The sequence below is a fragment of the Arachis duranensis genome, chromosome 5 (genome assembly GCF_000817695.3).
Source record: "Arachis duranensis cultivar V14167 chromosome 5, aradu.V14167.gnm2.J7QH, whole genome shotgun sequence".
Lineage (NCBI taxonomy): Eukaryota > Viridiplantae > Streptophyta > Magnoliopsida > Fabales > Fabaceae > Arachis > Arachis duranensis.
Window position 1 is genome coordinate 86,096,175 of NC_029776.3, and position 17,311 is coordinate 86,113,485.

At 32.7% G+C, this 17,311-nt stretch overlaps 1 protein-coding gene across 1 annotated transcript in view; it reads left to right on the top strand.

The window, feature by feature from the left end:
- Positions 1-1,936, top strand: part of LOC107490087 (lupeol synthase-like) — an 18,150-nt gene extending 16,214 nt beyond the window's left edge. The window contains exons 15-19 of the mRNA XM_016110858.3: positions 146-289; positions 393-570; positions 690-770; positions 1,207-1,290; positions 1,673-1,936. Coding sequence (XP_015966344.1) covers positions 146-289; positions 393-570; positions 690-770; positions 1,207-1,290; positions 1,673-1,783 — 598 coding nt within the window. The 3' untranslated portion in view covers positions 1,784-1,936. The remainder of the gene's footprint in view (positions 1-145; positions 290-392; positions 571-689; positions 771-1,206; positions 1,291-1,672) is intronic.
- The last annotated feature ends 15,375 nt before the right edge of the window (positions 1,937-17,311 follow it).

A 17,311-nucleotide genomic window follows, 5' to 3' on the forward strand; every position in this document is an offset into this window, starting at 1 on the left:
GCTGTTTTTTGCCTTTTTTTTTTTTTTTACTAAACTTTTTCGTAATTATATATACTCTGATTTTCGAGAATTCTGGAACAATTATTTGCCAACATATATTATACTTGATTGGTCTATAAGTAATGCAACTAATTTGAGTTCACAGGTACGTAGAGTGCACTTCATCAGTAATGTTGGGATTGGTTATATTCAGAGAGCTTTACCCAAACCACAGAAGAAAGGAAATAGATCGATCAATTTCCAAGTCCATCCATTTCATTGAAACCACACAGAATCCTGATGGCTCTTGGTATTCTTGTTGTTCAATTTTTCCCATTTTTTTATTTATAAAAAATTATAATTATAAGAATTCAAAGTAATGAATGATGATAAGCACAATGATACATATACAGGTATGGTTGTTGGGGAGTTTGTTATACATATGGCACATGGTTTGCTGTAGAGGCACTAAAAGCCGTTGGAAAGAACTACCATAACTGTCCTGCATTGCGCAAAGCATGTCAATTTTTGTTGTCTAAACAACTTCCTAATGGCGGTTGGGGTGAAAGTTACTTGTCATGCCGAAACAAGGTATCTGTCACTTTCATTTTGCTTCTGAATAATTTATACTATACAGAGTACATAAACAAACAAAATATGGTTAAAATTGTGCTCATATATATAACATGTTTAATTTCTTTGTTAAACAGGTGTATACAAATTTAGAAGGTAACCGGGAAAACATAGTTCAAACATCGTGGGCTTTATTATCTCTTATTGGGGCAGGGCAAGTAAGTAAAATCTTAGATCCTCTTTGGAACGAAAACATGATCAAATAAGATATTGTGATAGATATATTTCTATTTGTTTTAGGGTTTAATTTTAATATACTAATTGTGTCAAATATTTTATACAGTTGTCAAATTATATAATGTTATATTATAAAAATAATTATTTTTACATTAATTATGCGAATATTCATATAAAAAAATAAAAAATAGATGTGATTGATCAATTGTATAAAACATTTTTTACTATTAATGTATCAAATTAAACTCTTTTGTTAGATGAACATATTGAAATAGTTATATTTTAGTTTCACCTTATTGTTATGTCTGATTTTCGCTGCAATTATTATATGTGACACATAGTACTATACTTATATGCAAAGAATTGTACGGGTATATATTGTGCTTATGATATAAAATTTTATTGTGTGTCAAAAAGGCTGAGATTGATCCAACACCCATACACCGTGGAATGAAGCTACTAATCAATTTACAAATGGAAGATGGGGACTTTCCTCAACCGGTAAAGGATTTTTTTTTTTGTCAAAGTGTGAGAAAGAAGAAGAGAATTGTTTTGTTATTTTAAAACAGAGAAGAAGTCATGTTTAGAAATTTAACAATTAGTGATGGTATTTTTAATTTAAAAGCAGAATATTCGGTTAACCTAAATATTTTTGTCATAATAGGAATATAATTAAAAAATTGAAAATGATTTAAGAAGTCAATTGAAAAAAAAAATTATAAAAATTTAATTACAAATTTAATAAAACTATTAGAATTGATTAGGTAATTTAACCTTCATTATTCCTTCCTTACATTTATTTTTGTAGCACTTAACAAAGAAAAATAATATATCTTGTATGATGTTCAATCATCAACATAATTTTAATAATTCTTAAATACAGGACGTCACAGGAGCATATTTTAGGAACGGTTTATTGACCTATGCTTCGTATCGAATGATATTTCCTATATGGGCTCTGGGAGAATATCGCAACAGAGTTTTGCAGACATGAACCACTATATATATAATAATTTGATCACAAAAACTATCAAATTCTTGAAATAACTCCTAAATTTTTTCGAAGTTACCTTAGCTTTATGATTATCATGAATTATAATATGTTTGCTTGTCTACTACATGTAAAATATGTTTCGTATTTTGTATCTATTTATTATTGTATTATTTTATTATCTACGTTAGAATATCATGATTCTTGGTCGTGCTTTAATTAGTTATCCTACATTTTTTTTGTCAGAATTAGTTTTCTTACTTCAATTCATATAATGTGGCGTAAAAGAAAATTACTGGCACTACAAGAAAATAAACTTTTTGCCACACTTTTAAAACGTGTCAAAAATGGCAAAAAAACGTACCGATAGCTTTTCGCCACGCTTTTTGAGCTATCGGCACGCTTTTGAAAGGGTCACATCTGCGAGCGTGCCGATAACTCTATCGCCACGCTTTTTCGATCTACTAGCACGCTTTGTTTTTTGCCACGCTTTGATCTATTGGCACGCTTAAAAGCATGGCGGTATGTATAACACTGTAGCCACGCTTTTAAAGCGTGCCTAAAAGTAGACATACAGCCACGTTTTTAAAGCGTGCCTAAAAGTAGACATACAGGCACGCTTTTAAAACGTGCCAAAAAATAGATATACAGCCACGCTTTTAAAGCGTGCCAAAAATTGAAAACTTATCGTTACACTTTCAAAGCGTGGCCTAATCCTTTTCAAATAAAAAAAAGAAAAAATAGAAAATAAAATAAAAATATTAATAAGTTAGTCTTTAAAATAAAATAAAATACTAAAAAATTAATCTTCCATTGATTTATATGAATTTTGTACATAATAAGATATGAATGAAACAATTAAGAAAAAATAAATTCAACTTCCAAAATAAACATTTAAAAGAATTAGCAATCACAAATATGAAGCTAAATTCGAGAAAATGATTCAAGTTATTTTTTTTGGACGTGGAAAATGATGCAAGTTAACAAAATACAATATCCAATGAGATAAGTCTCAATGTAGTTCCTGAAGTTGCACTCGAGTCCCATAGTAGTCCCTGAACTTAAAAGTTACCCAAATTCATCCCTGAAGTTGCACTCCGAGACTCAAACTTGTCCTTCCGGCAATTTCTGCTCACCTGGCGCTACCGGAAAGCTGAGTTGGCAGGTTTCGTGACACGTGGGCATTACAAAGGCTAGCTGATATGGTAGAGTAAACTGTTCGGAATCAATTTGGTCCATCAAATCAAGTTAAAACCCTAATCCCGAATTTTGAAGCCCACAGCGCTCTATCTTCTCTTCTCTTTGGTTCTCTATTCTTGTCTTTCCCATCTTTTTGAAGCCCGACTGTTATGGCAAGCGCGAGCAATGCAGCTGGGAGTTCGAACAACCCACGATCATTTGGAAGCATCATGAGGAGAATGAATAGAAACAGAGAATCACATTTGCCAGAATGGTGTGGCTATGGGTCGAGACTAATGCTGCAGTGGTCAGGGACGGATTCTAATCCAGGGAGACCGTTCTTGGGTTGTCCAAACTACAATGTAAGTATTATTGTTGTTGATTGCTGTATTTATGGATATAAAAAGATGGATATTTGGTTAGAACTTAGAGACCCAATTACATATTTGAATGTAGTTGCTTTATTCTGTTGGCATTTCAGTTACTTTTAATTAGTAATTTATCTTTTTAGTACTGTTTTGTGCTTGAATAAGGAGTTATGGTGCATATTTTTAAAGAGAGTTTGTAGTATGTTGTGTGCAACTGCAACTCTTTATTTTGGGCTTGTTCAGGGTGAAGATTTTATTCTATGGAAATTAGGCTCGCTAGTGCACTTGCTGATGAAGTTTTGTTGTTGCTATTTTATGAAGTTGTGGGTGAACATGTGCCTTGTTTATTCGTTGTGTTTATTCTGCAATGATACTTCGTAGGATAGAATTTTGAACATGTTGATGCAGGGACTATTTAAGAGAGTAGTGCAACGAGTTTTTGCAATTTGGATAGACAGTTATCTTAATTTTAAGGACACAGTTATCTTAGTTTTAAGGCATCCTTTGTGGTTGTACAGGTTGCCTGTTTTTGTTGAACTTTGACCTTGGATGATCACACTAGAACTAAAGATCTTTTGAGATTTGAAATTTTTTGTAGCTCACCAATTTTTTGTACCTCATTCGGGATACCCATATTAATCTTCTTAAACAAACTTAATGTGTCATGATAATGAATTCTGAATTTGACTGATTTACCTAACTTCTTTCTTTATATTGGGTTGGTTTAGTTAAACTGAATATAATATGTCGTTGATGTCTTGCATACATATGGTACAATAAAATTATATTTAGATATTTTTGTGTTAACTTTAATTATAAAGTAAGTTTTGCAATTGCCAATCAAGTTAACTTAGCTATTGGAATAGTCAAGTTGTTTGATGAATTTTGTTTGGACTAGTGGATTAGTTATTAGAAAGGGAATGTAAATTTTAATGATTTGATCCATCAAGATTTAAGTGAGTATCTAGAGAACTGCTATCCTTAATTACATCAAAATAATGTTCTTAATGTAACACTTTCTCAGCACAGCTGGATTTAATTTCTTGATGTGACATCAATAATGTTTATTCCTTTCTTATTAGTGGACAATAATTGATTATTCTATCCTTTCACATTTCCAATTTATTACTAGCAGTGATGTCTGATTTCAATTCTAAATTCGCATAGGTAATTTGGGTGGGATTTGACAAATTGGAGAGCAAGGGTGGAATCTTGCAGCAGGTACTTCTTTTAGGCTATCGTTCTGGCTTCCAGGGTTGGCATGTTGATGAATCAAACAATGTACCTGACGTGGTTTCCAGACATGATGGTCCTGTTTCTTTTATGCAAATGGTTCCAAATCCAATTACATCAAAGAGATCAGAAGACAAGTTTGCAAATAGCCGCCCACTGCTGGTAGTTTGTATCGATGAATTCTTTGACAGTGGTACCAATGTTCAGGATGGATCAAATGCCCCTTACAATGGAGGCACTCCGAACTCACATGACCAAATGAGTGGCAACTATCTGCCAACCACTGTTCAGTTTTATTCTATGAAATCCCATGCTTATGTCTATGTATTGAAATTTAGATCAGTTGTCTATTCGGTGAAGTGCAGTTCTTGAGTAATTGCTGTAGCTCAATCCACTCAGGTATAGTTTCTCTTTTATTTTTGTTTATCAATCACCTTCAATGCCTGCTTTCTTGAAATAACTAATGGAGTCATTGTTTCACAGATACACTATTTTCAATATCTTCAATAGGTTGTTGTTTATATATGCTAAATTATTCTTGGGCTGATGGTGGTTATACATGCTGCACAATGTCCTCTTTGTATGTAACAGTGCTGTTTAGGGACTAGATAAGTGTAGGGACTAGTTTGATGTCACTTATAAAAGTGTAGGGACTATTTTAGTGCTCGAAAACAAGTGTCTCACATCTTTTTATAAAAGTGAAGGAATAAAAAAGTTGGGTCCCAATGTGGTCTGGTGACCCAGACTATGAGAAGTTCAAATTTCATGGCTGGCCAACCAACATGGTTGTCGAAGTTCATGATGTGGTCCCTCTATAAAGAAAGTTCTCCAAGCATGATGAAAAAATAACTTCAGGGAGTAGCAATCCACCAAGAAGTAGTCAACCAGCAAAGAATCCCCCACCTAACCCTATGCAAAGTGCAACACAGGGGAATGCTACAAGGCTTACAAAAAATGAAGATTAGGATGATTATGTTTAGGGACAGGGGACACATGGTGTTTTTGTGTATCTATTTTTCTGAAGTCTTTTACCATGTATGCTTTCTTAAACGTTGTCTTAGTGTTGGAGATTTTAGTATCTGAAACTTATGAGGTCAAAATGTTAACAACTTTGATATACTTGGTGTTTTGGCTTTATAATGCCTTTTTTGGATGAAACATTACCAATATGAATTATGACTTTCTTGAATTGAGTTTTGTCAGCTTTTTGGTTATATTTTGTCCTGTGTTACAGAATTAAGAGTAATTCAGACCCTGTCCATTTCCATTTTATTGAACAGAAGTGCAGGAACAAAAGTACGCATATAATCAAACACTTTAATTTGTATTTCTTTCAAACAAAAAGAACAGGAACAAGTAAATGAACAACATATGCATATAACATGCATGTCATTTGTTTTTGACTAAATACAGTTAACCCTGTTGTCTATCCAACTTTAATACAAGAACACCAACTACAATCAGCTGCATGAACATAAACATCAAAATCTCCCCCCCCCATTTTTAGAACCCTAATTTCAGCCTCTAATCTACTAAATTTTCATGCAATCTTCATCTTCCATTCTTCATTGTCAACTGAATGCCTTGTTCTGTCATCACATGCTATGACATCTTCTTCCAAAACTTTATCAACCCAAAAAAATAATCCATACCATTTCTTACCCACAGTCTGCATAGTCAAGAAAATTCAATCAACAAATTTTATATCCATAAATACAGCAATCAACAACAATAATACTTACATTGTAGTTTGGGCAACCCAAGAACGGTCTCCCTAGATTAGAATCCATCCCTGACCACCGCAGCAGTGGTCTCGACTCGCAGCCACACCATTCTAGCAAACGCGATTCTATGTTTCTATTTATTCTCCTCATGATACTTTCAAATGATCGTGGGTTATTCGAGCTCCCAGCTGCATTGCTCGCGCTTGCCATAACAGTCGGGCTTCAAAGATGGGGAAGACAAGAATAAAGAACCAAAGAGAAGAGAAGACAGAGCGCTGTGGGCTTTAAAATTGGGGATTAGGGTTTTAACTTGATTTGAGGGACCAAATTGATTCCGAACAGTTTACTCTGCCACATCAGCTAGCAGTTGTAATGCCCACGTGTCACGAAGCCTGCCAACTCAGCTTTCCGGTAGCGCCAGGTGGGCAGAAATTGCCGGAAGGACAAGTTTGAGTCCCGGAGTGCAACTTTAGGGATGAATATGGGCAACTTTTAAGTTCAGGGACTACTATGAGGTTCGAGTGCAACTTTAGGAACTACATTGAGACTTATCTCAATATCCAATAATTTGTGTGAGCTGGGATGAAATAAATCGTTGGGGTTTTGGACACAGAATCATCATGGGCCTCTCTAGATAAAAAAAACCCAAAATCTTGGCTTTTACACAAGTTAGTAGATACAGGTAAAATTTGTATCAATATAATATCTGAGGTAAATTAAGTTGGATTGGTCTAATTGTAACTCATTAATTCGTTTAAGTAAATGTTAGAATTTTGGAGTCTGAATTCTGTCTTGTGTATGCAATAATTTATTGACCAGCAATAAATTTGTAAATAAAACTTCAATACACAATAAATTAATTTTTAATCTACTAGACTGCGAATATCTTAAAAAAAATACGAGGTAATCACTAATCATGTATATGTTGGTGGACCTAATATTAAATTGTTAATAGCTCATTTAGATAATTGGTACGTATCTAATATTAGAAACAATTATAAAGAATATGATGCTGTAGTTATGTATTAGAAACAATTATAAAATTATATATATTGTAGCCATTGCTTTTACAATACATTACAATATGTGAGATAACTCATTTATGTGTCCTTTTTAGTGTCATAACAGTCAAACACACTAGTGACCATGATAGCGCAGGAACGTGGTAGATTTTGTATATGGAATAGGGGGAATCTGTTGGGGATAATCAGAATTAGGTGCATTTTTAACGGATTAAATTTTATAAATGTGAGCAAAAGCACATTAAAATTGATGTAGAGAATCACCAGTAAATACAGCAAGTAAAATTGTAGGTGTATAAAGAACAGTAAAATATGTATTCTGTCAACAATAAAATAACATCTTTAATTTAACATGGAAAATTTCAAAATTATTGAAAAAAAATACCTGCCGAATTCTAAAAAATATCTATTATATATTCAATGGTACTTATAATATAGTGTGATCATAGACGTTAGTACGGATTTAGAAATATTATCATTAAGGACTAATAACATATATGATATAAAATATATTAAAAAATATATCGATAGGGAATATATTTTAAAGTACAAAAAATATATATGTATTTTTTATTAATAAAGTAGTTGATTTTTCGTATCATAAAATTCATTGATAATAGAATATGTGTCAAAATTTTCAGCAATTTTCTTTTCAATATAATTAAAAGATAATTAGCAAAAAATTCATCTTTCATTTTGTTTTTGAGTTATTCTTCACAATATTCATAGTTGAAAAAGATCTCTCAGTTGTAGTAGTTGAAACAGAGAACATTAATATCAAACGAATCAAGAAGGACACTCACAAAAAAAAAATTCACTTTATGAGATTTGAAAATTTTTATTTAATTAAAAATATTAGTAATAATATCTTTTCAGATTTTTTAATACGGTTACTCACTTTTTAGATATTAAAAATCATTAATATTTAAGTTAGATTAGACTTTTATTTATATTAGACTAAATATTAAATAATTTTTTAAAAAATTTAAATCGTATTTAATAACTTATTACTATTAATCTATTTTTAAAAAAGTTGGGAGTCGAGGCATCACTCGTCCCATATATCCGCCTCTGAGACTTTTATTATAATTTATAGTAACTAATAAATACTAAAAGATTATCTAAAATCAAGTGTTTATTCCTCACAACACTCTAATTTTATATCATACATTATCTATAGTATTACATTTACTATAAGAGAATTTATTTTACAGAAACTATGAATTGCTTCTGTTTTGGACGAGTAACAATGTTGTAAGAAGGGTTCTACTTGTAGAAAAAAAACTGGGCATGTGCTACAATACAACTGTAGTGCTAATTTGTTCTTCTTCGATTTGGTGGTTATTTTGCACCGTTTCTTTCTTTTATTTTCTTAGCCAACAATGTTGACTTTTATTAAAAAAAACAAGCCACATTCACACGGTTTTAACAGAATTTAAAGAAATAAGTAGAGAAAAGAGTAGAAGGTGGATTTGCATCAGAGGATGAGGGAGAAAAAAGAAAAGATTCGAAGTAGCAGCGGTGATTGTGTATAACGAACTCGTAGGTGGATGGAAAATAATATGGGATGAAGTGTGGGGATTTGAATGAAGTGCTACCAATAGAGAACAGAGTAGTCGCAGAGGGTATGAGAGACTTTAATAAAAGGTTACAAAATATGAATGTTGTAGAAAGTAGATCTACGGTTGTCTGAGAGAAAATAAACATGGAGGATAGAAGAGGGGGAATATGTGTAGATCTGACGTGCAATGTTAAACACTTGATTTTAGTTTAACCAATCCATTGATTGCACTTGGATTCCCCTTTTCGCTTTGGAACACATCTATAATCGATTGACGCAGGTTTGATTACCAATCAGGTTAGGATGGCAATTTTTTTCGACGGAGTGGATATTTACGGGAATTTATCCATCAAAAAATAGATTTGGAGGTTATTTTCTCCTTGCGGAGATGGAAGATGGTATCCGTTTAATAAATGAGACGGGACAAGAAGAGAAGTATCCGCCCCGTGATATCCGTATAAATGAAATTACATAAATATTCTTTTATATATATATATATATATGTATGTATGTATTATGATGGAAACAAAAATCTAATTTACGTCTCTGCCTCATTTTTTCACTCTCAGTCTCTCACTTTCTCAGGTCTCACCCTTTCCGTCTTTCTTCTTCTTCCTTCCTCCCTTGCCGCTGCTCACCTCCTTCCTTTCATTGAGTCGTCGGTGTCACTTTGTGCTTGCTTCTCATAGTTTAGCGCCGCCTGCACCCGTGCAGCCGCTGCACCCACATTGTCGCCTCTACTCCACGAAGACAAAGCTGCTCCAGCCATGCCTCTGCCATCACGAGCTTCTTTAGATCTGTCATCACCAGCCATGCCTCTGCGTCCAGAGCTATCTTCACGCCGCGCGTCTGAGGAGAAGAGAACCATCACCACTTTATCATCGTCCAGAGAACAGGAGAGCCGTCTTCACGCCGCGCACCTGAGGAGAACTGTCGCAGTTTTCGTCACCGTCCAGAGGAGAGTTGTCTTCGTTGGCGCCGTTCATAGGAGATCCGCCTTCGTTGCCGTCCAGAAAAGAGCCGTCCTTCATCGTCGTCAGAGGAGAGCCGTTGCCGCTCACCTTCCTTTTCTCACTGCGTCGCTCACTGCTTTCTGCTCAAAGCTTTGCCACCTCTGCCTCTGCCTTTAGTCAGCCTCTGTTCTATTGTTTTAATGTATATTTTGATTTTTAATTGATGAAATTGCTATGGTTTGAATTCTATTAATGTGAAATTGGATTTAGAATTAAGGTTTGAATTCTGTTAATTGATAAATTTTGATTTAGAGATAAATTGGATTTAAGATTAGGGTTTGAATTATGTTAATTGATAAATTTGGATTTAGGATTTGGAGAATTTTGTTACTGTGAAATTGGATTTGGGGTTTAGAGTTTGATTTCTTACCGGAAAAATAGAAAATTGAATTATAACACTAAACGGGTTTAGACTACATTAAATATCTTTTCTTTTACAATTTTTATGTTTTTTAAACGTTTTTGAATTTTTTTAAAAATCCGTAGATATCTGCGGAGACCCCGATTTCCGGCGGATACGGGATTCTCGTTACCTGTCGAGAGGACGGGGCGGGGACAGGGATGGATTTTGGGTGGCGGGGACGAGGGACGAGGGGCATGTCTCCGCTCCCATGGGGACCCGCTGCCATCCCTAAATCTGGCATCTCCTGTTCCTATTTCACTTAAGAGGAGTTCTAGGGGCTAATAAAATTTGTGATTTGTAGTCATCAATTAATCATTAATAATATTTTTAATGGTGTAAAATTTCATTTAATAGTAAAAAATTATTCATTTTTCTTTTGTTAGTCTAAATACTGACCAAATTTTAATAAAAATATTGGCTTTTTAAATTTTTTCTTCACTTAATTCTAGCAAATAAAAAACATCAGACTCTGTCCCAAAATCTATATCATTGCTCATTCTCCTAGTTGGGAGAAAAAATTAATTCGAAGCTCTCATGAAGTGTATATCATCATCTTGAAATGAAGCGGACTACCATTCACGCTCTTCTTCTTTAATGGAAAACTAATACTGCTGTTATTTGGTCTTTCTTGAGTTTAAGAGGCTTGTGTGAGATGTAAATGAAAAAATAAGAATAAGACTTGTATGCAAATATAAATTTTAAATGCCAGCTTTTATAAATGATAAATAGATTTTTATTTTTATTTTTTTAAAAATAAATAAATTCATCACTAAATTTAATTATAAATAGATCCTTGATATTTATAAATGGGTCGAGAAATACATAAGTCTTTCATACGAGATTTAGCAAAAATTTTATTTGTCTTAGCAATAAAAATTCAAAGACTAATTTTTTTTTCTCATTTAAAATACGTTCAATCAAGATCATCAAGTCAGAGACGGACTCAAGGGGGCTAAATAGTGATAGTAAAAGAAGTTATTATTCTTTATGTATTAGGATTTAAATTTTTCTACATATATTTATATTATTTGTATTTTTTATTTAATTTAGAGTTTTTTTACATTTCTTTTTTTAAGATTAATTTTAACATTTATAATTATATAAAAATATTTTAATATTATTTATGATAATATTATTTTTTTTAATTTTATTTAGTTGTTTCTTTCTTATTTTTTTAATTAATTTTTACTCTTATTATTATATAAAAATACTTTAATATATTTTAAATTCACATAACAAAATTGTTAGTGCAATTAAATTATATTATTTTATGTCATATTTTTTAGGTTTAATTACTCTATTAGTCCTTGTAGTTTCGCAAAGTTTTTAATTAGGTCACTATACTTTTTTTTCCTTTTAATTGGATTCCTGCACCAATTTTTTTTCAATTAGGTCACTCTTGACAGTGATTGGTTTAATTTTATCGGGACCTAACTAAAAAAAAATTGATGCAGGAACCCAAATAAAAAAAAACGTGTAAGGACCCAATTAAAAAAAATTTTGGTGCCAGGACTCAACTAAAAGAAAAAAAAGTATAGAGACCTAATTAAAAATTTTGCGAAACTATAGGGACCAACAAAGTAAGTAAACCTATTTTTTAATGATATAAAACATAAAAATATAACTTACTGTCACATAAATACTTAATAAAGTAAATTAATTAACAAAATATTTTAAAATATATAAATTTATATTTTATTAGATGTAAAATCATAAAAAATTATGAAAAAATTATAAAAACTGAGATAAATTTTTTATTTGATAAGTATTTATTAATTTTTTTAATTAAAAAACTAATTATAATTATATCTATTATTAAATATATAGCATTATATTTGATTATATAATATTTTAATTTTCGATCCTTCTACTATTAGATTTCTGGATCCGTTCCTCCATCAAGTCTTTTGCCATAATACTTCCATACACAATACGTTATAAGTATAATTAGAATAAAACTATGTATCAACCATGTACATTAAAATCAATCTATTAATATGAAATATATACTAAAATATAAAATATATATTAAAAATAAAAGATACTAGACCATTAATTTAATTTTTTTAGTCTAAAATTTTATTAGTTTAAATTTAACAACATATTTTATCTCATATTTTTAAATATTAATAATTTTTTAGTAATTTTTTTAAATAAATTAAATAATACATATATTTATATATTTTAGTGTACAAAGAACATTTTTAACTAAAAAAATAAAGAGATAACCCAATGTCTCAATCACATAAAAGTAGTTGTAGGCAAACCCATCAAGCGACACACTCCGCAGTCGCCACAGTTTATTTAGGGTAACACTCAACACTGTTCATTAAAGCACCCATAATGAGTCACTAAACATTGCGACACAAAAAAGAATTTCACCATAAAACCCAAGATTTTCATGTATTTTTCACCATATTATTAAAGCTAAAGATCAACAGTTTTTTTGAGCTCACTTCACATTATTATTAATGAAAAACCTTCGTCCTAAGAAATAGGAAGAACTCACATCATGAAAGAAAAAAAAAAGAAGAAATTAAAGAAACTCGTAAACAGAAGAAGATGACCTCGGTTATATAGATTAATAATGCTATGTTTATTTAGTTTGTTATACTGATTTAGTAAGGGAGAAAAGGATGTTATTTATTTCTTGTGGATCTTTTATCGTCATTCTTTTGATGTTGTTGCTGCTGTATTTTTTTGTCTTTTCCTCCTTCTCTCTATGGTGAAGAAGCAATAGAAGGTGAAAAGGAATTTTGAATTGTATAGAACAGAAATGAACTGAACATGTTATTATGGTGAAACAATTGTATAGTACTAAATGAATAGAACATTATCCATTCTATAAATTCAAAAAAACATCTTTCTGTATAATGAACCGAAACACGTACTCATGGTGAAACAATTGTATAATTCTAAGTAAACGAAATATAATCTATTATATAAAATCAAATTCGAACAACTTTCTGCATAATGAACCGAAACACATACTCATGGTGAAACAATTGTATAGTACTGAATGAACGAAACATAATCCATTGTATAAAATCAAATTCGAACAGCTTTCTGCATAATGAACCAAAACACGTACTCATGGTGAAACAATTGTATAGTACTGAGTGAACGAAACATAATCCATTATATAAAATCAAATTCAAACAGCTTTCTGCATAATGAACTGAACACGTACTCATGGTGAAACAATTATATAGTACTGAGTGAACGAAACATAATCATTATATAAAATCAAATTCAAACAGTTTTCTACATAATGAACCGAATGCGTATTCATGGTGAAATAATTGTATAGTATTGAGTGAACGAAACATAATCAATTATATAAAATCAAATTCAAACAGCTCTGCTTACAATTTACAGATTATCAATTCAATTCAATTCAATTCAGTACACCTCCGTCCATTCAATTCAAATTAGTAATTGCATTCCATTCAATTCGATTTAAAATTGAATAATTCAAACTTCGTCAATTTGATTCATTTCAGAAGAAGAATCCAAATTGCTCTCAATCAACTGATTTGAAGTTGAGTCATTCATTGAAGAAGAAGAAGAAGAAGAAGAAGAAGAAGAAGAAGAAGAAGAAGAAGAAGAAGAAGAAGAAGAAGAGGAGCAAAGCTTTAGGTTGCAGCACGTTATATGTAGCGCGTGTATGACAAATGAGTGAGGAGGGGGAGGGGAGCACGTCTGGCCAATATTGCTTGGATAACTTTGATGCATTTTTTACATGGATGTAAAGCATTATTGTTTTTTTTTCTGCTTTTGAAAAAGACGTACATGTGCCAATATCAATAAGAAATATTGTTGTCAGTCACATAATTTTCATCACTATTAATAGAGCGTATATGATCCCAAAATAATTGGCTATGGATTCGTTACTCCTACTTTTAGGTGGGAGTAATATTAACCAACAAAAAAATATTTTCAAAAAGAACCCCGCTGTTTTACTTTTGAAAAATTAATAATTAAAAGCTTGCTTCTTTGTTTTTGCTATTTACACATTTTTCATTTTCTTTTAATCATAATATCGAAGAGATGAGATGTTTGCCTCTACTAGGGTACTTGTCATGTTCTAGCCCGCAGCTACTATTGTGGCTGCCGCCACCGCCTCCTACACTCAGCATCGTCACCATTCTTTTTACTGTCGCCGCACCACACTTTCCGGTCCCTCTATATTATTATGCTTCGTTTGATCTTTGCCCCTACAAACTATCCAAGTTCCATTTTGTAAACCTCGTTAAATTAAGAGATAATTAGTCAATAAATTAGTTTTAATAAAGAAGATTAGAAATGCAAAAATAATGTTAAATTAGGATAGAGCTCATCGAAACGAGAATTTTGACACCAATTTCGAAGAAATCGGTTTAAGATTAGACCGAACAGGCCAAATCGATTGAACCGGACTTAAACCGGGCCGTGGACCAGACCCAAATCGGGCCATGGGCCCAACTGGTTCAGCATTTAAATGAGCCTAAAAGCTCATTTCCTTCATTAACATAACAGAAGCAGTAGTGCACCAGGAAGAAGAGAGGAACACCGAAACCCCTGCGTCAACTCCCGAACGCCATAACTCCTTCGTACGAGCTCCGATCGCCGCACCGTTTGCGGCCACGCAACCACCACGTCGAGCTCTATGTTTCCACCAAAATAATTTCATAGGTAACTCGTTCTTTGTTCTCAGCCTCTTTTTCCCCCAATTTTTGAGAATTTGAGTGGAGGTATTGAATTTTTTTGTTCTTTGATGTTTTAGAATCCAATTAGCTTGAGAAAAACGTTCACTATTGCTTATGTGAAGCTTGGGTAAGGTGAGGATAATATAAATCCTATTTAATTTGTTGAATATATTTTGGGAATTAAATTGGGTATATATGTGTTATAAATGTGTATTATGTTGAGAATAAATAATTGGAGTTTGAAATTGTGAATATTGAAACTTGGAGGAAGCTGAGCCTAGAGTTTATTGAGCTTTTGAGGGGATGTCTTGGTTTTAATTAAAATTGCCTTGATCGTTACGTGGGAATCGACTAAGGTATGGTTTAGGTTTCTTGCATTTAATGTATAATGTTCTGTGAAAACTTAGGCTAGATGACCATAGGATAGGTTGGAATGTATGTGTGTGTTGTTGTTTAGCATCTTGCTGTTACAAATGGATTGGTATGGAGCTGAGGATTGATTGATGGTTAGACAAATTGTAATTGTTGAATTGAGAATGTCATTATGTATCTTGTGAGCTATGGTTTTAGTTGCAGGATTGGGTATATGTGTATGTAATTATTGATGGGTTAAAGTATGACCTTTATATGTTAATTGCAAGATTGGGTATATGTGTATGTAATTATTGATGGGTTAAAGTATGACCATTGTGTGGTTATTGCATTGAGAATGGAAGACACTTTGTGTAGTAAGTGTAGGTTGTTGTGTTGATCTCATGGGTTTTGGTTTGAATAAAGAGGAGGTTTTTAAAGTTTATAAAATCTTGGTTTTGGGCCAAACTTCGGTAGTGAGGTATAACTTGGCTTCTGGACCCTCAATTTGCTTCCAACTTGTTTTGAAATGAAAATTGGGCTTATGAAGTTTATGCCGTTCGAAGAACGGATGGAAATATTTTAATTTGAAGAAGTTATGGGTGTTGGAAGATTGGAACTCAAAATTGGTTTTGTTACAATTCTACAGCTTTATTACTGAATCTGTTTATTTTAAAAAATTGTGCGCCCACGCGTACGCGTGGCACGGAATTTTAACGATGCATACGCGACTGGTCCCATGCGCACGCGTAAGGGGTTAGCAAGCATGTCTACGCGTACGCGTGACCCACGCGCACACGTGACATGAAGTTTTCACCCACGCGTACGCATGAGAAAAGGATGTGCACGCGAGCTGCAGTTTCAAAATCCCACGCGCACGTGTGGCCCCTGTTCCAGCAAACATGATTTTTTGAAGTTTTAAAACCTATTTCAAACTTCTAATCCTCTATTTTCGTTCCTTTAGTCATAAATAGTGGTGTTAAGCCTGACAGTCAGATGAAGCTAGGAATTGGGGATAACTTAGAGGTGAAGTAAAGCAAAAAAGAAAATGATGAATTGATTATGAAATGTTACGGATGATTATGAATGATACTTGGCTTGGTAATTAAATGAATGACCAAGTATGACACTTGGCTTGAAAGATTATTAACTGATCTGAGACACGAGATTCCCTGGATAATGTACTGTGTCTTGCCACCATGTGTACCAGGTTGAAAGCTCGATACTCTATTGACCCTACGACGTAAGAGTGACCGGGCACTATAAATTCTCGGAAATGTTAACCCCCATTGAGCAATGTTGATTATTTAAGAAAAAGCTATGCATAGACTCTTGGGGATACACGTCGAGGGACAGTCTAAGGTTTTCGGACTTGTCGGGTTGGCTGGATAACCGACAGATGAGCCTCATCAGCCATAGGACAGGCATGTATCATATGCATACTACTTGAATTACTTGTTTTTGTATTAACTGGGTGTGTCTAAGTGTACTTGCTATGTTAAATGTATATGTGTTACCTGCAGTATTTGTAACCTTCTTGTGCTTGTCTTTATCTGCTTATTTGTCTGTGAAATGCTGACAGAGATGGAGGTATAAAGGGATGGTAGTATGGGACTGAGATTTTAAGGTTAAGTTAAGTTAGGTTTAGATACTCTTAGAAAACCACCTTTTTATGGTTTCTATTTAATACTTTAAGCTCTATAATATGAGTGTTGGTGTTCTAGGATTGCCTCTGGCATTCCCAGGGCCTTATATATTATGTGTGTGACACATTTACCATACATTCAGCTTCTAAAATTGCTGAATATAAACATTGCCCTTAAATTAAAAAAATACGCTCTTAAGAAAAAAGTCCTCAACATTCAGCCCAATTTCTAGGCTCGTAACCATGATATCTTCATTAAGCGCTAATACACATAATTACACAAAGAGACTGTCATAATCCCACGTGATAAAAACTGAACATGCCTTGTACATCACCTGCAGCAG